This window comes from Rhamphochromis sp. 'chilingali' (assembly GCF_963969265.1).
Source record: "Rhamphochromis sp. 'chilingali' genome assembly, chromosome: 14".
In the NCBI taxonomy this organism is placed as follows: Eukaryota; Metazoa; Chordata; class Actinopteri; order Cichliformes; family Cichlidae; genus Rhamphochromis; species Rhamphochromis sp. 'chilingali'.
Genome location: NC_137941.1, coordinates 13204907 through 13228600, shown reverse-complemented (window position 1 = coordinate 13228600; position 23694 = coordinate 13204907). Strand labels below are relative to the sequence as shown.

At 39.3% G+C, this 23694-nt stretch overlaps 1 protein-coding gene across 2 annotated transcripts in view; it reads left to right on the top strand.

The window, feature by feature from the left end:
- Positions 1-23694, top strand: part of erbb4b (erb-b2 receptor tyrosine kinase 4b) — a 359968-nt gene that overhangs the window by 147428 nt on the left and 188846 nt on the right. For both annotated transcript variants that reach the window (XM_080902240.1, XM_080902239.1), the window contains exon 2: positions 11161-11312. In XM_080902240.1, coding sequence (XP_080758366.1) covers positions 11161-11312 — 152 coding nt within the window. The remainder of the gene's footprint in view (positions 1-11160; positions 11313-23694) is intronic.

The following is a 23694-nucleotide window of genomic DNA, read 5'->3' as shown; positions in this document are numbered from 1 at the left end:
CATTCATAAAAGTCTAACCTTAGGGGGGGAAATAATCAAGTAGACTGACTCGTGTAATCAATCACATTTCATGTTGTTTTAACATTTAAAAATTGGACAAAGCTTGTTGTATTAACAGAATCACTACCCAACAAATAATAAAAAAACAAAACAATGTAAGAGAAACATTACCTTACACGTAATCTGTCTCACAGAGAATAATAATAATGGATTGGATTTATATAGCGCTTTTCTAGGCACCCAAAGCGCTTTACAATACCACTATTCATTCACTCTCACATTCATACACTGGTGGCGGCAAGCTACGGTTGTAGCCACAGCTGCCCTGAGGCAGACTGACAGAAGCGAGGCTGCCATATCGCGCCATCGGCCCTTCTGGCCAACACCAGTAGGCAAGTAGGGTAAAGTGTCTTGCCCAAGGACACAACGACCAGGACAGAGGGCCCAGGGATTGAACCGGCGACCTTCCGGTTACAGATGCGATTCCCAACCCCCTGAGCCACGGTCGCCCATATAGGAAATCTAAGTATGGAAAAATGATGTGGCTCTCGGCTTAGATCTCTTCTTTAGTAAACCATGATCTCCTGTTTTTTTCCCCTTGTTGTAATATAGTATCTACAGACAGATTGATTAAAAAAAAACATACACTGTATAGCCTATTTTTCTTAAAAAAAAAACATGCTTGAACACACACAAAGATAAGACACTCCCCTTTGTCTGACCATTGCAGCTTTCCACTTGGTAATTCATTGCTGAGTCTGATATTGTATTACAAGATGTATTTGCTCCCTCCTCTAATAAGAACATAGATTACAAGCAACACTGAATTCACTATGTGCATCCCAGCTGATTGCTTTGCCTGCCTGTGTGTTAGCTTATATCTTTTTAAGCGTCAGTGCCTAGCTATTTACATTCATCCACTAAGCCTTAAAACAAATTATAATCGATCTTGGGCGTGATGAAAAGGGTGGACTGCTGCAAATTAAAAAGAATGCAAGGTGACAAGGACAAAAGAATCACAATCAGCTCCTCTCAGAGTGTGTGGTGCAAAAAAAAAAAGACCATCAACTCATACGTCTAAGATGTGCAAGCAATCCAAGACACATAGTACAAAGTTTTCTGTTAAGACCTAAGTGTTTTCTGTCACTCATTACTGAGAGCTGTCAACAGTAGGAAAACTTATTTTCTTTAGAAAGTGCAACAAACTGTCTAATCAGTTTAACCCTCTAAGGCTCAAATTAAACTTTTTGTTGCTAATGCACAACCAAGTCCTGCAGTGGTACTTCTGAGTAAAAAAAAACTCATAAAATATGTATGTGAGGTAATCAGGTTGTAAGTTTTTAACTGTTGCAAATCGGCAACGCCTGCCTCGAGAGGGTTAATTAGTCAGGATTAATCTCAGTCTCACTAGACAATCATGTACATGAATCCTTTCAATTGATCATCAAGATATAAAAGCAAAAGAACAATTACTGCATTTCGTTGCCCTGTACCTGTGCATGTGCAATGACAATAAAGTTGAATTCTATTCTATTCTATTCTATACATTATATCATATGATTCACCTATTCTAAGGACAATGACTACAAATAATAATAATAATACTAATAATAATACATACTGTGTATAAAAATAAATATAAACAAGAGCAAGCACATTGTAATTCAACCACAATTCCAACCAAATGGCATTGCTTTTCTAAAGTCTGTGCTTAGGGTTATTGCAGCTTTAACAAGTTAGATTTCTGTGTTCTCACAGGCTTTGCCTGCAAGCAATGCCTCTGGGTAGCTGAAATATTTCAAAACAATAGTACAGAATGAGAAATGTGATGTCGTTTTTGTATGGTACGTTTGTCAAGGTTCTACACGTTATTGGTCCAAATGTCTAAGATGGATGGATGGATAAATTAATAGAGTTTGTATAGTAATATTTGCTCGTCATCTTGATGACTAACACATTCAACCTGTCTTCCTGTCAGTGTGTTCCAGTAGTTTAATGAAATAAATGATTTTATTATGGTGACAACTCTAGACATGTCTCTCATATGTGACGTGCCATCGTATGTCCCCTGAATGACAAATCTCTCACTATCTGGAAGGCTGAGAAAAGATTCTTGTTTGTGAAACAAGACATGTATTCTAGATTTGAGTGCTGAGGGAAGAGATGCGTTAATGAAGTAATGTTTAAGTCATTACAAGTACCAGTGTTGCTACAGTACCCCTTATTCATTGTCACTATGATCAGTGCTGCAAGCAAAAATACAGACATAAAATTAAATTCTTCCTTAAAATCTTGGATGCATTCTTTGGACTTTTGACTAAAAATGTGTTATTTCACTTATGTTTGCCTCAAGCAATATTTTTAATGTATTTGCATGTTCAAAAGAATAAAGAATTCAAGCTATTGTTTTTGAGAAGGGTAAATATCACTTGGAATGATTTTAAAGTTGTATGCCCTGTTGTTTCAAGCTGATGGTCGGATTTCTTGTAATATTTATCTGCATTGTATGAATATATTTTTTGCCCTGTCTTAATTACATCCGGACTGCTGAGCTGATCAGCTGTTGCAAGAACATTTACTGGGAGGAGCTGTTTTTAATACCCAGTGCATGACCAACAGACATGTATGTCCTTGAACGCCCATGCACAATAAACACATAAATACACACATGCGTCCATTCATATGTCCTACCTGTGGAAAGCGCAGGGTCCATGAACCTGCTGAGAAATCATTTCCCAGGCAAGCAAGCGAGGCAATTCCGTCACAGCAAGGAGGAAAAAAGGCTTTTTTTAATGGGGAAAAATTGGAGGCAGGGGATGAGTTAGCAGTAGCGGCCAGGATAATTGATGGCAACTGTTTGGGTACGAGATTAAGATTCATTGGAAGGACCACACATGGGGGCTGGAAACCAGTATGTGCTAGAGGCATGAAGGATATGAGGCAACATTTTGACTCGCCTGCTAGCTTAATTGATAGAGTGTCGTCCCATATGCAGGGTGAAAAAAAGAAGAAGAGAAAAAACTATCAAACAGGATTTGGAATAGAGGCTAGAATGGATTCCAAAATCTGGACCTAAACTAAGACTGACAGAGAGAGAATGGATTAGGAAGTAGGGCAAAAAGCAGTGGAAACCCAGCGGCAAAAAAAAAGAAGCTTTGAATGTTGAAGGTCAGTGGTTCCTATCCCCAGAATTTCTGGAAACAGGCTGGAGAAAAAGTAAAGATCACATGGGGGCAGCTATACTGTAGAATATCTAAAGCATTCTGCAGTTCCTGAGTGGGTATACACATATACTAGAAAATAAAGTAGTGTATCTGGCACATATGCACTGTCATGGGTTGACGGCTAAAAGGGGTGTATGCAGAAATGACAGGACAGAACAAGACAAAATAAGAGGCAAATGTATACAGATGCGTGTCTAATTTCCTCCTGATACAATGACACTGGCAGAGTACCAAAAATGCGAACACCACACAAAAGTTAAAATATTCTATTTACACTTTATTAAGTCAGAGGAATTTCAAAGAGAGGCTGATTTAAAACCATGTGTGTAACCTGGCATCACACACATTCACAAAGAGACGCACTGATACGCTGCACAAGTTTAAGATTTATTGCGGGAGTGATGAAAAAATACTGGTTAAACTTGTTGACCATAGACATGAGTAATTTGCCATGATTTAAGGAGAGATTTTGTTCATTGTTAAATTAAATAACAAATAACACTCTGTATCACCTCTTTAGTCAGAGATTTTGTTGGTGTACTAAAACACACACACACATATATGTATGTATATATATATATATATATATATATATATATATATATATATATATATATATATATATATATATATATATATATATATATATATATGAAAATCACAATAATGATAAGAAATGTTACTGCTGTAGCTTTAAGTTGCTTTTTTTTGTACGAGTCGGTCTGCATGTTTAATTCATTGTTAGCCTCTTCTAGATGTAAGGAACAGTTCTTTTTGTTTTGTTCTTCCATGATTTATGTGTTCACTTGTGTGAGTACAAACAAATTAAACCAAAATGATCTCTAAATAGTAGCACTACGTGTTTGTGTGTAGGTACATGTGTGCGTTTCCATTTTTAGAAGTGAGCCTCTGAGGATCACTTAAGTGTGTCGGCATGTTGCTAAAAACATAATAGCTTAAGGCCACGACATAGATGCAGACGTACAAAGTGCTCAGTCCCTCTCACAAACACACGCCGACACTGTCAGCCCGCGTCTGCGCACACTTACACACCAAGGTAGTTTGCAACTGATTCATTTGACCCCATTGCTCAGCCTATCTGCTCTCTCTTTAGCAGACTGTTGGGATATGAACCACCTCAGGGGTTTACTGTTTCTACTATTAGCATATAAAGAGCATAAATTTCACTCCACCTTGTATTAGGAGGAAACCTCTGAGACTTCAAGAGCAAAGGCAAAGCCACCGAGGAAAACTTCAAAAAAAAAAAAAAAATCAGTGGCTGGAAAAGTTGTGCTTTAAGCTAAAAAGGAAAGTCAGGTGGATTTGTTATTAAGTAGAGTATACAGATCCATTCATACACAGACACATGAAGTCAGTCTAAATACATATTTTCTTTCAAAAACGCACATTTTAGGTAACCTGCTGAAAGGAAATAGTAGCATGAAGGAGTCCAAATGAAAAACACCTTTCACCTGTCTTTTAGTTTACTGTAAATTAACATCTCTGTCTCCACCACAACTGAGTGCATTCTGACAAAGAGCTGATCTAACTGCCTCACACAATAATAAGTGTCTAGTTGGCTGAGCTGTAAGAGGTCTCACAGTCTAGGTGAGAACAAGCTCCCATCTCAAACTTAATGAGTGAACTGTGTTGGAATGATACTTAATCAAAATACTGTTGTAGTGAAATAGCAGAGAACAAAGGCTGCCTGACAAGAGGGTCAGCAATTTCTCTTTGTTCAACAGCAAAATATGCCTGCTTTTTGAGTAGTCTGGCCTGGCCTATCATAGAGGAGGTTAATCATCCACCTCACTCGCATTAAAAACCAAGCCCTGGAACCACATAGTGGTTTGTGTGCATGCCAAAAGCCCCCAAAGCAGCCCTGGAGGGTCCTTCACTGGCTGCTTTAATCTTTGCTGGAGCAGCATCTGATTTCTCCAGTAAAGAAAATCTTCAACCGCTTCCTTGGTAAGGCTTAAGATAAAATGAAGAAGGTGCTGCTAGTGCTATTTAGTTTTGAAAAGCATCATAAATTATGCATATATTGTTTTCAGCATTTCACAAAACCTAGTTAATTTTGCCCTCCAATGGCTGAAGCATAATTGGTATAGCGTGTGGTGCAGTATAAGCAGCTGGTGGTCATGCACTTGTGCTCTGAGAAAATTGTTCTGAGTTAATTATTGAATTCAAAATGTCTGCCACATGCAGTCCAAACATATATTTGAAGTACTCACTCCTTCTTTTTTCCATAAGGCCAATTTGCCATCGTGGGAAGAGTGTGAACCTCTGATTAGTGACACTATAGTGACCAGTGAAAACAGTGCTCAGGCTGTATCTTCCAATACATTTCCTTGTCTGTCTGTGTGATGTCTTAATGCAGTGGAAAGAGGTGGTGGTGCATAGGTGAGAGGATCAGTACAGGCAGTTAGAAGGTTCCCTCAGCAACAGAGCAAAGTGGTATTTTGGTGTTTGGGTTGAAAATTGGTACTAGACTTTGCAATAAGTTTCTTAAAACTACATCATTTAGATTTAACAAACAAGAGTAGATGCATGGAACACATAAACACTATTTACAGATTAACCAAAACTTAAACAGAAACCCTGAGGATATGCAAAACCTTGGGCCTGGCAAGTTTTCTAGAAATCGAAATAAAAAGGCTCTATTTTTGCTTTAAAGGTAGACAGGAAAGTGGAGAGGTGTCGGGGACTTGAACACAGGTCACTGCACACTGGCCATATGGTATGTGGTGCCCTGTTCACCCACTTAGCTAAAGCAGCAGCCCAGAAAAGGATGTTAATGCAACACATGGTGACAGGTGTCATGACTTTAAATCAATATAACAAGTAGTGTCTATGGGGTGGCATGAAGGTCTGTGGTGGTGATGAGGCCATCTGCAGTTCTTTGGGGCCTGAGGTTGAGGACTTGATAGACCACAGCTTCCACCCTGGAGGGAGAATGATTCAAAGAGTTTGTTTTTGTGGTGGAAGAAGTCAGCTGCAATTTTTCTTACCCGCCTCAGAATCCTAGAGGTGTACAGGTCCCGGAGACATGACAGATTGTAGCCAATCACATTCTCAGCAGAACAAATAACGTGCTGTAGTCCTTGGCAGTGGCAGCAGAATACCAGATGGTGATAGAGGAGGTGAGGATGGACAGGGGAGGTGTAGAAGTGCGCCATCTTAGTCTTTGGCAGGTTGACCTTCTTCAGCTGCTACAGGAAGTACATGCTCTCTGTACATGCTCTGATGTTCTTTTTTTGTTTGTTTGTTATGGAATGGGACCGCACGTGGCAACCAGATAGTGAATCTCCCACCTGTAAGTGGACTCGACCCAGCCAAAGAAAACATTTGAGTTTGACAGATTGCACACTGCAGCTGTTGGTGTGCAGGGACAAGAGTACAGCAGGAAGAACACAGTCTTGTCAGGAAGCCTCACTGATTGTGGATATCATCATGCTTTCACAGTTTCACGTGGTGTCGAACAAGAAGTTTCTCATCCACCTGCAATTTCTTTTATACAGCAAAACTGAAATGACGTTACTGAAGGCAGAGCTGAGGTCTGTGTTCCTAGGGAGTCCAGGTGCTGTGGCAGTCCATGTCTATGGATGATGGCTCTGCAGGCAAAATGCGAGGGCTCTGAGAGTCATTCAGTGGTTCTTAATGTGTCCTTTATTATTATTGCACACCATAACGTGTGCATTACAGGCGTAAGCCAAAGTGGAAGATCAGACAAACTCCAAAGCATTTCTACAGGTCAGTGCAGGTCTAGAAGTCTTTTCACTATACCTACTGTCAGTCGTGGCCTCAGTCAGGAAGAAGAAGCTAGAGGATTTGGGGTAATGAGGTGTGTTTCAGTGTCAGCCAATCACTCCGCTGTGACTTCGGTGGTTTTTTTTTTTGTCTGGAGACAACTTTAAATCCCACTGAAATACTGAGAGCAGAGTGCTAAGAGAGAAAAAATAGGTTAGAGTGAAGCACACTGTTCTGCACAGTTTCACCATAGTAATTACTGGATTACAAAATACATTTCATTTACATTTAAATACATACATTTAAAATAAAGTTAAATCTGCAATTTGTCATCAGCAATTTTTAATAACGTTTTATGACTCTAACTCAGTAGGTGTGATATCTATACTATGCTGTGCTGTGTTACATAATTGTATATTTACTCTTTTAATAGCATAAGTAATAGTAATCATAAGTAATGGCAACAACCAAATCAGACACTGGGATTGCTGGCTTTTTCTTTTTTGTTTATGGAGTTGTAGCTTGACAGCAGATTTAAAGAACAGCAGGAGGCAGAGAACATACAGATAAACTGCAATTACAAAAAGTAACATAAAGTATACATTCTCTGTTGTTGTTTTGGTTTTGAAATCTCAAAGTGTTTGAGCTTGTTCACTGAAAGCAAATAGAGTTAAAATAGGTGAAAAAGAAGGTGAGCCTAAATAGTACCAGTAATAGTATTTGTTTTAATATTTAAAATGCATGCAATGCTGTCTGCTTTTGTAGGGGAGCGAGAGTGCATAATCAGAATCAGAATCAGAATCAGAATACTTTATTGATCCCTGGGGGAAATTATTTAGAATTTAAATAGAAGCAACAGCAAGTTATCCTTTGTGGAAAACTCTCACAAGGTGTTGGAAATATGCACCACTGATGACACGATTGCTAATTTATGGTAGACCATATGGCGACAGCGACAGCATTGTTGGTAGATGACCAGAGCTCAGAGGGCAACGAGAGGTTAGTGTTACTGGACCGTGCCGTTATCACGAACACTCATCTAGTTATTGTTTCTGATGCTTATTAAACTGCTCAGCAGATGGACGATAATCTAGGCCATGATTACCATCCGAGGCAGTGGCTTGTAACTCACACTTAGCCACTGAGGCTCATCTGGGAGACATTAGGGGACAAAGGACAACTCTGACCTCAAATATGGTACTTTATTCAACGTGCCTGACAGAAAATGTAGTATTTTCCACTGTGTAAAGCTTATTTCTACAAGGTACTCCTATTTATTCAGTTCACGCTGACGAAGTTCAGCTATTGACAGTTTTTACTCAAGGAAGTGACATTTGCAACTTTATTTAATTCGGTCAGTTACTTGCTATTGGGATGACCTTTTGCTGGCTTCACTGGCAGGAGCCTATAAACCTCGGAGGCTCACCAGCTTTATAGGCATTCAATAGTCGCACAAGGCACTATTGATGAAGTTGTTGTGTGCACAACCAAATGAAATGAGAAGGGATCAGAAATCACAACACTAAAGTTCCCGTGTAATCCTGATGAGGATATTTATGAAATTAAAATGGATGAAAATACAGCTGAGGGGCATTTCAGCCTGTTTGCAAAGACTTAAACATTGTTTTGTTTTGTGTAAAGAATTTACTCTTTGCTGAAGGTTTTGATCGTGTCAAACGGTGATAGATGCATTGTCGTCTTTTTTGGCGGCTGTCTGTCAAAGATACACGGGAGCTCTCTGTCTGTTTATCTATTTACTTGATAAATATGTGGTTTCGCATTATCTGGCTAAATGCAAGCTTTGCTGCAAAAGCCTTTATATGCTGTTCGAGACCATAGAAATTGAGCCGTGTGCATTTTTTCCCCATTGGCACACAGTCTCATTAATTACGTGTATTGGGAAATGTTGTGTTATTATGATTTATCGCTACGATGTATCACTTCTGAGGTGAAATTCTCCGCAAACACATCACATCAATTTACTCTCACAGGCAATTATCCTTCATACATGGAAGAAAGACACTTAAACTCATTGGCATTCTCAGCATTGAGAGTGCCAGAGAGTGAAATATATCAAACAGATGACATAGATTTCCTTTTGTGGAATAGCTATAAGCATTAAACAGTATGAAGATTCATTAGTTCTTGCAGTGTATTCCTGTATTCCTGGCAGTATGTTAACAATTGACAATTCAGCATCTTATAGCTTGTGCTCATGGGTGGGCAGGTTGTCCAATTGTTTTATGCAACCTTTAGTGTGACATACGGACTCAGATGTAACGTATTGAGCATGGAGACAAATGGATTCGATCATGCGATGAGAGGGGGAAAATACATCCTGAGGTCTATTGTTTACAGCCTGCCCACGTTCACGCACACACATGCAGACATAAGAGTCTACACCAGTTGGAGCACCGGGCTCTGCAGTAAACCTTTAACAGTTCACACATCCTCTACAGTATAAATGCACAGATGGTTTAGTTGTGGTTCACTTGGCAGCCAGCACCATCTCAAGCTCATGCAGAGCTTTCGTGGTAGGTCATTAGAAGTCACATTTAAAAAGAAAAGAAAAAATGTAAACATTCTATACATTGCATTAGACAGGTTTCAAAAGTCAGCAGACTTACTGAAGGTCTGCAAATGGGTACGAAAAAGTAAATTTCACCAGACATCACATCATCACATGCCACAATGCCCCTTTCCTCTGATCTCGGTGCTCTGCCTCAAGGGTGCAATAACAGTTTATTACACCTATCTTCACTTTATGACCCACCCCACCACCTGCCCCCACCACTTCCACCCCGCTCCCCTCAAGCCCACGCTAACTGTTATTGAAAACACCCAGGTCTGCTATATATCATTCCTGAGCAGCACGGAATGCTATGCGCAACATAGCTAATCAGCCCCAGATAGAATGGGTATTGTCCAGGTCATAGAAGAATAGCTCCACTTATCTAATATCTGCTTACATGTGGAAGTATTTAAACACAGTTTCATTTGTCTTTTGAGCCTTTGTTGCCCTGAGGTTGAATCTTCTTCTCCTCACATATATCTATTGTGTAATCAATGGAGTGAATAAGAACTATTTTTTCTGCATTGTGCCTGTGTGAAGATAACGGTGTAAATGGGTTGTGGCATATGTTTTGCTAGCAGAGTGGACAGAGTGCAAGTTGGACTGAGAGTGATCTAAGGTATGTGATGGAGACTGCAGTATAGCACATAGTAGGGTGGGATTGAAATGCAAAGCATCAGTAAAGATCTTTTGAGGTGGGTGTGCTCACAGAGAGAGGCTACAGCTCAAGGGAGACAGTGTGACAAGACTCTTGGAAGGACCCACCACCCCTCGGTCACAGTGATGGCTTCACTGCTATCAAGCGTGAACAGGGTGCAGGTGGGAGAAACCACACTGCCATGACAGTGTGTGGAAATGAAGCTAATTCTTCAAAAGGAGCAAATGTCAATGTACATCTGTAACTTGGGCTTATATCAGCAGGTTTGCAAAATGTGCCTAAGTGAAAACACTAAGGCAATTGTGAATGTGGCTTATATTTTAAGACTAGTAAAGGAATATAGGTGGGCAGGAACGGCAAATGATGTTTAATTTCATAGGGATTCAAGATTTAGCCACAAACCTTGGGATTTATCTGTTTGTGTCCATGCAGTCATACATGTGTGTTTTAATGTTAGACTAGGGAACACCAGCTGATAGGGCAGATGGCTTGTGTCATCTTGAGTGTGCAAGGTATGTGATGGGTGGAAATGGTCCTGTTTAATTACCTTTAAAGTGAGCAGCGCAGCTAGGTACTAAAGAGCTCTCATCTGCCCTGTAGGCACCAAGGGAAGCTCTAGGAAGGCCTTGTGGTGTAGTGGTTCAGTGGCTGCATCGTGTTACATGGCCAGCTTAGTCACATGACAACACTCTAGATTCTTTGCAGCACAGGTGTGGTGCTGAAAAACAAGCTGTTTATATGTCTTTTCCTAAATTGTTGTCCTTATTTAAATTTCTACATTAAAACCCTTTTATACATACAAAACATTTTATACTTTGTTAGAAATCCAAAATACAGGTTTTAACAATAGCATTGAGGTGTTTTGGGGCAATGTCCAAACCCATCCTCAGTCAAAAAAATGAATGTAGCTGGATTACAACTGACTTATCTCTCTTCTCCTGTTTCTCTTTTCGTAGTATGTGCTGGAACGGAGAACAAGCTGAGCACGCTGTCGGACCTGGAGCAGCAGTATCGCACTCTGAGGAAATACTATGAGAGCTGTGAAGTTGTAATGGGCAACCTCGAGATCACAAGCATTGACCGCAGTCGTGACCTCACCTTCCTCAGAGTAAGGGAAAAAAAACAACATGATACCGTCAACTAATAGACCGCATTTTTTTTGGCACATTTTAAGTGCAAAGTTATAGGCTTCTAGCTTGGAACCACCAAATTTCTTAAAATAGTGCACAAAAATCAACATGAACATTTGAGAAAATATATTTTTATTTGAATAAAATGATATGTGCCTATATATTCTGTTTAAAAGATTCACATATTCCTTTTTGACTAGTAATGCCTATCATCTGTCTTTTTACCTACACAATAGAAATACAAATACTCATTTTTTTCACAAGTTACTGAGTCTAAACTTCTTAATGTGAACTTTGTCTTTTTTTTCTTCTCATATGACCTTGTTACCCAGAGAATACTTTGTGCTAAGATCTTTTTCTACCAATCAGCACTCGGATTAGTGTCTATCTCACCAATGATAACTAGAGAGGAAAGTTGTTCTAATCAGCGGGTAATCAAACTTCCTCTCTACTCAGCGTGTCTAACTGATTGTATGCTCGCACCATTGTGATCTGAAGCACAGAATAATCAAAATCCAAATAACTTGATCCTTTAAATCTCCTTTTTGATTGAACGTGAATCACAGACTACAGTGAAAAAGTTCCACGGAGCTGGTCATCATTTCATTTTATTTCACTTTTGAGCCTTCAGCTTTAATCTCGAAGATATTTATTATTTTTATTGCTTCATTTTTCATATAATTATACCCAAGACTTGAGCAGGTGAGTCAACTGAATTGGACCATCTAAGAAAAGTATAGTTTTGCAACAATCTAATAGTATTGTTATCAAAAAGAAACACTAGGATACAAAATGTGGTTAAAGGCTGTGCTCTAACACTGTGGAAGCACACTCTTGGAATTGCTTACATGAATGCGTTTTTTCACTTTGGTTGAGAGGACACATACAAACTGAGTGTCAGGTGATGGAAGGTCCCAGCTCCACTGAGGGCCAAACTGTAATAGTGCAGTAATTAAGGGTTAGAAGGTGGTAACTGCAGGAGAATTTACAGGAGGAAAAAAAAAGAGAAAACACATGCATTCTGTTTTTTGGTGAAATCAGCTGCTCTTAGTGACCTCTATCAGCCCTTCACTTCTCATGAACACCAACTCAAGACTATGCTGGCTGCGCTCTGCACTACTAACGCATCCAACTCCAATTGATTCCGGTCTATCTGGGGGTCTTGGGAGCTCCCCTGGTGTTACACTAAAGTGCTGACTGCATTAATGGTCCAATAGTGCTGTGTGAATGAACTGGGCTAAGGAGGCTTTGCCAGTGATGTAGTCCTCCAACAAGGCATTCTGTATTTTTTAGATGTTGCTCCTTACTGTGATGATTTAGAAGTTAATACTGCAATATGACATTTTTTTGTAAAAAAAAGTCCTCTGTTTTTTGTATTTAATTTGAATAGACACAAAAACGCCAAGATTGATCAAAGCACCAAAACAAAGTCATTAAGTGTTTTACATCGTGAAGCACAATTCTGATAATGCCCCCTGTGATGCAAAACAAAACGAAGATGATATTAAGAAAGAGGGAGCAATAGATGCAAAAGTGCTACCATTAGACTCCTGCAGAGGTAATGGGCCCCACTGACTTAGATGAAAAACGGTAGTAGGGGGGAAAGATGTGGCTCAAAAACCAAGTGTGATTGTTGTTTAACTACATGGGACCACCATGCACTATAAAACAACATCAGTTCTCTAGTTTAGCCGTGCTTTTTACAATGTCATGTGTATAGGATTACATTGAAGAGTTATTTGTAGATTGAGGTTAAAAGAGCACTAGTACAGAACCCCTTTTTACACGCCTGTATTACACCACCAATCATTTACAAAGCAGTTCCCTGTGGCACTAACTTGCCAGGTTCCTCCACCTTTCCATGGCTTGCAATTAATGTGGGTTAATTGAAGATGCTAATTAGCAATGTGGGGTGCCAAACACCGAGGGAGCAAAAGGGCAAGGTGGAGTATTTATTTTTAGAGAATATTATTATTATTATGATAAAATGCATTATTAACATGCTTCCCGAGGGAGGAAAAAAAAATCACCTTGAGGTAAAGAAGTAGAGAAGTAAAGACAAAACTATTGTGCAGCAGCTTACTATACCACCTGTCTCTGGGAGGTGATTGAAACTGATGCCTGTGCATTGGCTCCTTCTTTTTGAAGATAGCCAAGAGATTGATGGCTGCCTCCCCAAAGCCCCTCAAACAACTTTAGCAGTAAATAGACTCTATCTTCCAAACTGCCTCAACAACTGATGAATCAACGCTTGCACTGTGATTAATAACTGCTTTTCAGCACTGAGGCTTTCTCCCTTCTATCACATATGGACATTTGCACCAACAACCTAGACCGTGAGCTTTAACCACATGCAATTTTTACATTGTCAGTGCTTAAATCCCCATCCCTCACACACACACACAGTAATTCAGTTTCATGTATATAGCGCCAAATCACAACAACAGTCAGACTTTGTACAAGACTTGAATACAAGTCTTTGTATTGTAAGGTAAAGACCCTACAATACAACTGGAAAAAACAACGACAATCTTTGAGTGAGCACTTGATGACACTGGGAAGGAAAAACTCCTTTTTAACAGGAAGAATCGTCAGACTCAGGGAGGGGCAGCCTGTTATGACAAAGTGTGGAAGAGAGCCGGAGATTACAGTTTTTTCTGATTGCTTAAGCACATTTTTTGTAACTATTGGCTAATTTTGCAAAACTCTTCACACAAATAAGAAAACCTGTCACCCAATAATCAAAACATTGTAGTTCTCTTGCAAAAGCAAACACAGCTAGATTAACTCTTCACACCTTCGTAAAAATGGTGTTTCCGTATCAAACAGTACACACAAGCCATCATCTACTAAGCACACAATGCGCCAACTGCACACTGATGGTATGAATATAAAACACATCTGGCTTTTGCTTTCTCTGTGCACAAGGTAGGCTATGTCAGTTTGAGCTCATACTTCTGTCATAGATCCATAAGCATAGAGGGATCCAAACTTCAAGTACTGGTGTTTATTCAAACACATCAAAACAAACACAAGTGTTTATTTCCAAGTATAAGATTACAGTTTTTTCTGATTGCTTAAGCACATTTTTTGTAACCATTGGCTAATTTTGCAAAACTCTTCACACAAATAAGAAAACCTGTCACCCAATCATCAAAACATTGTAGTTCTCTTGCAAAAGCAAACACAGCTAGATTAACTCTTCACACCTTCGTAAAAATGGTGTTTCCGTATCAAACAGTACACACAAGCCATCATCTACTAAGCACACAATGCGCCAACTGCACACTGATGGTATGAATACAAAACACATCTGGCTTTTGCTTTCTCTGTGCACAAGGTAGGCTATGTCAGTTTGAGCTCATACTTCTGTCATAGATCCATAAGCATAGAGGGATCCAAACTTCAAGTACTGGTGTACTTGAAACACATCAAAACAAACACAAGTGTTTATTTCCAAGTATAGGATTATTTGCAACCGCCATAATGACTATATGGGTTACTTGGTCTGCAGTGAACATGCTTCCTCTGCCCCAGCATCTGGTCATCTAGCAATTCTGTAAAGTAACAATTTCAGTATTTTTACATCAGTGGTATTGGTGTGTTTCTCATTGGCATATGGCAGTGCTACAAATCTTTGTGCGAAGTGACTGTACTAACCGATTCTCATTTCAAGATGTCCTTATGGTACTTGCTACAGTGTAGCGGCTCGAGTTAGGCTGGACCCGTTGGCCAGCTACCCTCAGGGTCATTCCACGGTTGATTACATGGTCCACTATTGTAGCTCTGATGTCATCAGCAATTCTATTTCTTACTCTTCCTACCCTTCCTCTCCCCCCTCCTCGTCTTCCTCTTGCTCCTCCTTGTCCTTGTCGTCCTCTTCATCCTATTTCTTCACCTCCACGTCCTCTTCCTCGGCCTCCTCTACTTCTCACTCTTTCTGCTCCCTCCATTGTACTCCGCACACACAGCTTACCTGTATTGCTTAGGCTGATTGCAAAGTGAACTAATTATCTAAAAAAGTTTTGACATGTGAAAGTGTGCCAGACAGTTGGCAAATTAGTGTTAATGATAGCCATACATGTGTATACTTTTGCTAGGAGTGTGTTGGAAATTTGGTAATTGAGTGTTGTGCAGTGAATTGTGCCTACAGTTTTGCAAAGTGTGTGTTACAAAATTGCAAACTGAGTGCAAAGCAGTTTTTGTGCTTTTAGTTTTGCAAACTCAGTGAGTGGTTTTGCTATAAGTCTGAATAGTTTTAGAGATTGTGCTACAGGAATCACAGTTAGGGTTTAAGCATTCAGAAAAAACTGTAATAATAACTAATGATTAAATGTACAGTGGTGTTTAAACACATAGTGACTGACAGTCACATAGTGAAGAAGAAATACTCAGTTCATCAAGCCCCCAGCATGCTAGTGCAGAGTCTGTGTTAGATTTTGGTTTATAGTGTTAAACAGTATTCTCTACCACCAGCATCTTTTGGAGTGTTTTATCCCTACAGTAAAGTTTCAGCACATCCACACTGTTGTGGCAGCCAAACAAGTCACTGAAACACCTTCCCGGTTAAATTCCAATAATTTGTCACCCTTAAAACAAATAACATCCTGTTCCCAGCTGAACATATACTGTGATTGTTTATTGGGTGGATGCAGAAGAAAGCACACACTTTGCATCCTTCTTTTCTCTCATGTCACTTTCTTGTGTGCGCTCACAAACAGAACTGATTATGAAATATTAATTTTTCCTTCTCCTCCTCTCTTCCCAGGCTCAGTAGGAACCCACAACCACACAGTTAGATTGGATTGTTTGTCTTGCCATTGCAATCATTAGTAAACATGTAATTTTCTCCCCAATATTAATGCGGTGATCAGCTGCCTTATCAGACTGACAACAGTTCACTGACTTCCCACCTCTTTGCCTGTAGTTGTAAATAAATTATGGAATCATAATTTACAAACGGAACATTTTATATTTCCAACGAGTCTTTGGTTTTCAATAATAACATGTGGTGTTAGGATGACAACTGAGAATCTAGAAGAAGAAAGAAACATGGAGGAAAAAAATTTCAAATAAAGATTTTTCCCTTTAAACTCCATATTTCCATTTCATTTTTATGTAAAGAATGGAAAAAAGAACATATACAACAGAAAGTTTAAATACTCCAAGGGACTCCAACTAAATGATGGGGTTGCGCTGATTTATTTTTCCCACTTTTTTTACTCCTCTTCATGATTACAGAAGAAAGCCACATAATGTTTTGAAATCTGAAAAATCCATTAATGCTCTTTTACAAATAGCAACCAAATAAATACAAATGTTAAATGTGCTAAATTGATTCTTCAAAAGTTAGAGATGGGGGTTTATTTATGGTCCTATGTCTGTTAACTGATTGATCTGATTAAAGACACCTTGTTAAAGCGTTAGAGTTATTTAAACCTATTAAAACAGTGGACTCTAATTGCTAGTGGATAACTCATCTTGACCAAGGTGGTTAGCAAGAGACAAATTGTTTCTTGGGGATTAAAAATCAATGTCATTTGCGCATAACTGATCTTGGAGCCGTCAAAGGTGATCCACAAGCAGCTTAACTAGTAAACTGTTTCTCTCCATCAAAGAGGACAAGGTTTCTACAGGGTGGGCCATTTATATGGATACACTGTAATAAAATGGGAATGGTTGGTGATATTAAAGTCCTGTTTGTGGCACATTAGTATATGTGAGGGAGAAAACTCCTCAAGGTGGGTGGTGACCATGGTGGCCATTTAGAAGTCGGCCATCTTGGATACAATTTTTGTTTTTTCAATAGGAAGAGGGCCATGTGACACATCGAACTTATTGGTAATGTCACAAGAAAAACAATGGTGTGCTTGGTTTCAACGTAACTTTATTCTTTCATGAGTTTCTGACCACTTATAAAATGTGTTCAATGTGCTGCCCATTGTGTTGGATTGTCAATGCAACCCTCTTCTCCCACTCTTCACACACTGATAGCAACACCGCAGGAGAAATGCCAGCACAGGCATCCAGTATCCGTAGTTTCAGGTGCTGCACATCTCGTATCTTCACACCATAGACAATTGCCTTCAGATGACCCCAAAGATAAAAGTCTAAGGGGGTCAGATCGGGAGACCTTGGGGGCCATTCAACTGGCCCACAACGACCAATCCACTTTCCAGGAAACTGTTCATCTAGGAATGCTCGGACCTGCCACCAATAATGTGGTGGTGCACCATCTTGCTGGAAAAACTCAGGGAACGTGCCAGCTTCAGTGTACAAAGAGGGAAACACATCATCATGTAGCAATTTCAAATATCCAGTGGCCTTGAGGTTTCCATTGATATAGAATGGACCCACTATCGTTATACCCCATATACCACACCAAACCATCACTTTTGTTGTTCCAACAGTCTTGGAGGGATCCATCCAATGTGGGTTAGTGTCAGACCAATAGCGGTGGTTTTGTTTGTTAACTTCCCCATTCACATAAAAGTTTGCCTCATCACTGAACAAAATCTTCTGCGTGAACTGAGGGTCCTGTTCCAATTTTTGTTTTGCCCATTCTGCAAATTCTGTGCGCCGATCTGGGTCATCCTCGTTGAGATGCTGCAGTAGCTGGAGTTTGTAAGGGTGCCATTTGTGAGTAGCTAATATCCGCCGAAGGGATGTTTGACTAATGCCACTCTCCAGTGACATGCGGCGAGTGCTACGCTGTGGGTTCTTGCTGAAAGAAGCTAGGACAGCTACTGATGTTTCTTCATTAGTGACAGTTTTCTTGCGTCCACATTTTGGCAAATCCAACACTGAACCAGTTTCATGAAACTTAGCAAGCAGTTTGCTAACTGTAGCATGGGAGATGGGTGGTCTCGTAGGGTGTCTTTCATTGAAATCTGCTGCAATGACCCGGTTACTGCGTTCACCAGATATCAACACAATTTCGATCTGCTCCTCACGTGTTAACCTCTTCGACATGTCAATGGCTGTGAACAAAGAGAAACATGTAAATAACTCATGAAAGAATAAAGTTACCTTGAAACCAAGCACACCATTGTTTTTCTTGTGACATTACCAATAAGTTTGATGTGTCACATGGCCCTCTTTCTATTGAAAAAACAAAAGTTGTATCCAAGATGGCCGACTTCTAATGGTCACCACCCATCTTGAGGAGCTTGCCCCCTCACCAATGTGCCACAAACAAGACTTTAATATCACCAACCATTCCCATGTTATTACGGTGTATCCATATAAATGGCCCACCCTGTACAATGTGCTTCACACACAATACTTTAACCATTGTCAGTTGGATGTGGGCATATTCATATATCTGTCAGAAATGACAGATGCAACAGATCTGATGGTGGATAGTCAAGCTAGCTTTTACAGACAACAACAAACTGCTGCCACAAGATGGCAGTATTTTACATGACGCATTGCAAACAGGCAATACAGAATATTACGTGACCGAATATTGTTCTGAGCATTTAGAATATAGATTACTTTCACTTTGGTAACATTTTGATTGATTTGTATTTTAGATTTCACTGGTCAAGCACAGCTTGGCTTGCTATCCCTCTTGATTGTATATATGTATCTTGTTTCTAAATAATTCCTGCTGTCTACTATTTACATTTTATTCTGACACAGTTGGTGTGGAGCACCCACAGTTTCGCTGTACATGTACAATAACAATAAAGGGCTATTCTAATCTATGCTATTCTATTCTTATGCTGGGTGGCCATGCCCATTGAGTTGGCAAACTCAGAAATCTCTTATAGGTCATGCTATTTAACCTGTCTGTGGTTGCCATGCACCTGCAAGCAGCTTTACATCCCAGCTCTATCCTATGACTCTTAATTTCACACAGTTTCTGTTTTTTATTTTGTTTTTGTTTTGTTTTTTCTCATGTTTGTTTTGTCATTGATGCTTTTTCTGTTCTGGGGTTTTGGTGCTTTCTCTGCCTCCAGCTTTAATTTTAAAATGTGGGGAGGGTTTGCTTTTCCTGTATTTTGGCTTTTACTTCTTCATGTTGAAGAGCAGGAAAGTCTAAAAACAATACAACAAATTACTATAAATGGACATCATAACCTTTCAACAACAGGGTTTTAACCTTTTAATAGTTTATATGAACAAAGTTACAAAACAGAACTGCTCAAAAAAAGAAGTGTAGACAAAACATTGATTTTTATGTAAAAAAATTATAAGAATCAATGAAGGAAAGTAAACAAAATACTGGCACATTACTTGTTCTACTTTATGAGTACATGGATTTTATTCAGAGATGTCATGATTTCAATCATAGGCCTCTCTGGTAAAAGTGAAGAAGTGATCTGAGCATGTTGAATGGTTAGATTGCAATAAAATATTACATTCTCATTCGCATATTTAACATGTAACATATCAACCAAAATATCTATCTATTCTCTTAACTACTTATCCAATTAAGGATTGTGGTGGGGCTTGAGCCCATCTCAGCTGTCATAGTCTTGGAGGTGGGATTGAACAGATGGGCTCCACCATGACAATATACTATCAACATGTTGCAGTGCCCTGATTTTGTAGAATCAATAATCCAGGCCCCAGTTCCTATCTGATCAGATGTAAACAAATCCATCCGTCCGTTTCACTAAGTATGAAAAAGATTATGTGGCCAGATTACTCTCGGGTCTTAACTGTCTAAATGTTTTATCATCGGATGAGTCATTTAAACTAATTAGGAAATAATGGTGTGATGGTTTATCATGAAGTGCTTATTAAATACAGGTGTGCTCATTTCTTCGCTGTTAACCGAAGAATAGTATTTGTGGTTGAAAAATTACTTATTACATCTTTTGTCTCATGCATTATTTATTCCACTTCTCTGTTTCTCTTCGTGGAGCTACATGATAGACCGTAGCTAGTTTAACAGGTATTAAAAGTGTATATTTCAGAGCGGCCAATTTCATCTGAAATAGTAGGCAAACACAGGTGTTACTAATCACATTAATTAAGCCTTTGTACCTAAACAGAACAGAGCATTCATTAATGTCATTAGTAACACCTGTGTTTACTACTGTGCAATAGGTCTGCTGGCATTACAAGAGAGAGAACAACTCGTGCTATTTATTATACCCTGTGACTATAAAAATTAACCCATGCGCCTTGAATTTCAGTGCACATCTCTGATGCACTCATCTCAAACCAGTCTTCACAACCAGAGCTCAATGAAGTCTGTTGCATACAATTCATGACTGATTACTGTTGATGCTTCCATCCATTATATTTTTACCTGGTGGCTCATTCTTACTAACTTACTGCAATTTAAAGCAGCATGTATAAAGTTTTGATTTTTAATTGCTAATCCCCTTGCATTTGTAAGCAGAATCCCTTTCCTGCACACAATCCCTGTCTTCTGACATCTTCCTTCATACTTCTTTTTGACTGGCATATTTGTCCCTCAGGCTCTGTCCCTGCCCTCCCCAGCTTCCTAATTTTTGATGCACTGTTAGATGAGTGCAGATTACGATGGCCCCCTGCTCCTCACCAAACTCCTTCAATATTAATGAAGACTGATGAAGTGCTAGGGAGCCCCTGTCTTTCAGCCCCAACCTAGATTGGATTGACAATTGCAATTAGCGTCTCCTGAAGTTCATTTCCATCACTTTAATTTGACACGAGGAAGGACAGTGTGGGGTTGGAATTGAGACCATTCAGGGAAAGAAGTCCCGAGGAGAAAGGTTGCCAAGGAAAAATAATGTACAGGAGTTTGACCAGGAACTAGTTTGAAAGCTACACAGGGAGAAAGGAAACACAAGTCCCTAGAACTTTTTTCACATATGTCTCAAATGATTTTCTATAGCTTACTTTTACATTTTTTTCCCTTGCTTTTTGTCATGTACAGCAGCAACCAGAGGGAACTCTGTACTAGTCATATCCACCTTCATACCTGGAAGCTAGGTCTAGGTTGTGATCTCCACTATGCAGTTCCTGCTATCACCAATAAAGTTCAGTATGCTTTTTACTCTTTAGCAAATCACACTATTTCACTTTCCACATTTCCTCTCTCACCTGCAGCAGTCACCAAATGGATCGCTTGTCAGTGCATATGGGAGAAAGATGAATGTGTGCGATATGGGGACAGCGGGACTTCAAAATGAATGACTCCCCATCCTTGTGCGGAAGCAAAAGAAGCAGGAGTTGATAGGCAGAAGTTGATGATGTGTCATGTTTATGTCTTTCCGTGCACGTTGTTGTTGTGTGTATGTCCATATGCATTAAACGGCATATGTCGCTTCGACTGATACGAATTGGGAAATCAGAAAAGTTTATCTTTAACATACTGACATTCATTTTAAACCCTCATTCCCACAAATTGACTAAAGCAAATGATAGTATGTGTGTCTGCAAGTTTGTGTTTATGCATGCTTGTACACCTGCACAGGGTTAAAATAAGCCTCACTGTTCGACTGACACATACATTTTTTCGTTCATCTTCCCACTCTTGGTTTGCCGATATCGTTTTCTTCCCATGTCTTTATGAAATGATCCAAACTGATATAACTGCGAAGTAACAGAAATGTAGAGGTTGAAATGTCAGATGTTTGAAAAAACAAAGAAAGAAAATAAAAACCTCTCTCTACGAGTTGTGTTTGCCATTCCTTAAATTAGCCACTACACACTTTTCCATTAGTACTGACCTGTAGATTCCTGCAGGGCAATAAGAACTGTGCTGACCTATTTTATAATGCGAGTTACTTAAAAAAAAAAAAAAAAAAAAAAAACAGGAAACCTGCACTGAATCATCAGGATACTGTTGCCCTCAGTGTGGGAAAGCTTTAAGCATGTTAAACATTTTGCCTCTGCAGACTTGCATTGCATCTAATAAAGAAACAAACCTTATCCATGTTCTTGTGTTCACTATTTTCTTATAGCAGTATTTTTATTACACTACAACTGATATGGAAGTAGTGATTATTTTCCCTTTTGCTTAATCTAAGTGTTTTCAAATGAGCATTACCACTGAAAATCTTATTCAGCATTAGGCCTTAGTGGCCAGATGTTGCATAGCATTTAAATTAATGTAAAACTCATAACGTATATTTTTATGTCCTGTCAACACCCTGCCTTCCTTCTTTCCCTTCAACATTTAATTTGTGAACGTGTATGGGTAGTTTTGCATCCCCATCCTTTATTGTTGCAAGCTATATGTAAAATGGGACTTTTATTGGGGCATGGAGTAGGACAAAATGTTTCTATTGATAGATGGAAACACACTAACACCAACAGTCTGAGAATCAGTATGACAGCAGCGAGATCACTAATTTAATGTAATATCACCCATAAGCATTCGCTCCTGAAACATTGTGTCTTAATTTGTTTACATCTTGCCAAATTGATAGCACTGAAAAAGTCCCTGGTTAGCTATTGGCAGCTAGTGTTGATAATGTACCCATGAATATATAAACAATTATCACTTGATTATCTTGTAAACCTGATGATACTCCAGCAAGTTTTGAAATGTCACTGGAGATAATGATATCCTCGGGAAATTCATGGCACGCAGAGTCATACTAATCATACTAATACTTATTTCCTGTTTGTCTGTTGTGATTTGTCTTCACTGGAATTAAAACGAGCATCATCTGTGACTCAAAACGACCTCACACAGCATCCTCATGTTTCTTCTCTGTTCTGCCCTTTGTGCCTTTATATGCAACTCTACACGGGGCTCTTTTTTTTTTTTTTTAAATCTGTTTGTTCGTCAACTTCCATGTTTGCATTTATTTTATCATGCTAGATACCTGTATCTATTGCAAACCAAATGACCTCATTTCCAGATGCTTAAATTGTGGAATGATGTGTTAAATTACATAGTAGCACTCGGAATATTTCATTTCCCCATCTCCCCCAATAAAATACAAATTAGACTTTCCTTCATCCTTACTCTATTGTGATTGAATGGTAATCTTCAGAGTGTATAGGGTTAAATATATCTAATTGTAATGTCTCCTTTGCCATGCATCACCAGACTAAAGCAGTAGCTTCCAGTCATTTAGAAGCTACTGCTTGAACTGCAAGCTGTCTTGGATTAGATGGTGTGGAAGATGCATGAGACTTTCTCACTGCACACACACACACACACACACTGTCACACCAGAGGTGATAGTTCTTATCGTAACATAGCAGTGCCACACTGAATAGAGAGGCAGTCGAGAGGAGAAGCAAACTGGGCTGTGACAATAGCCCACCCTGCTTCTCTGATGCCTTTCAAACTTCATATCTGCCTCCCTCTGCAACTTGCCTAAAAAAAGAAGTGAATGATATGGACCAGCTTCTCAGGAGGATCGAAATCAATTTCTACCCACTGCGACTTAGATTGGGGAG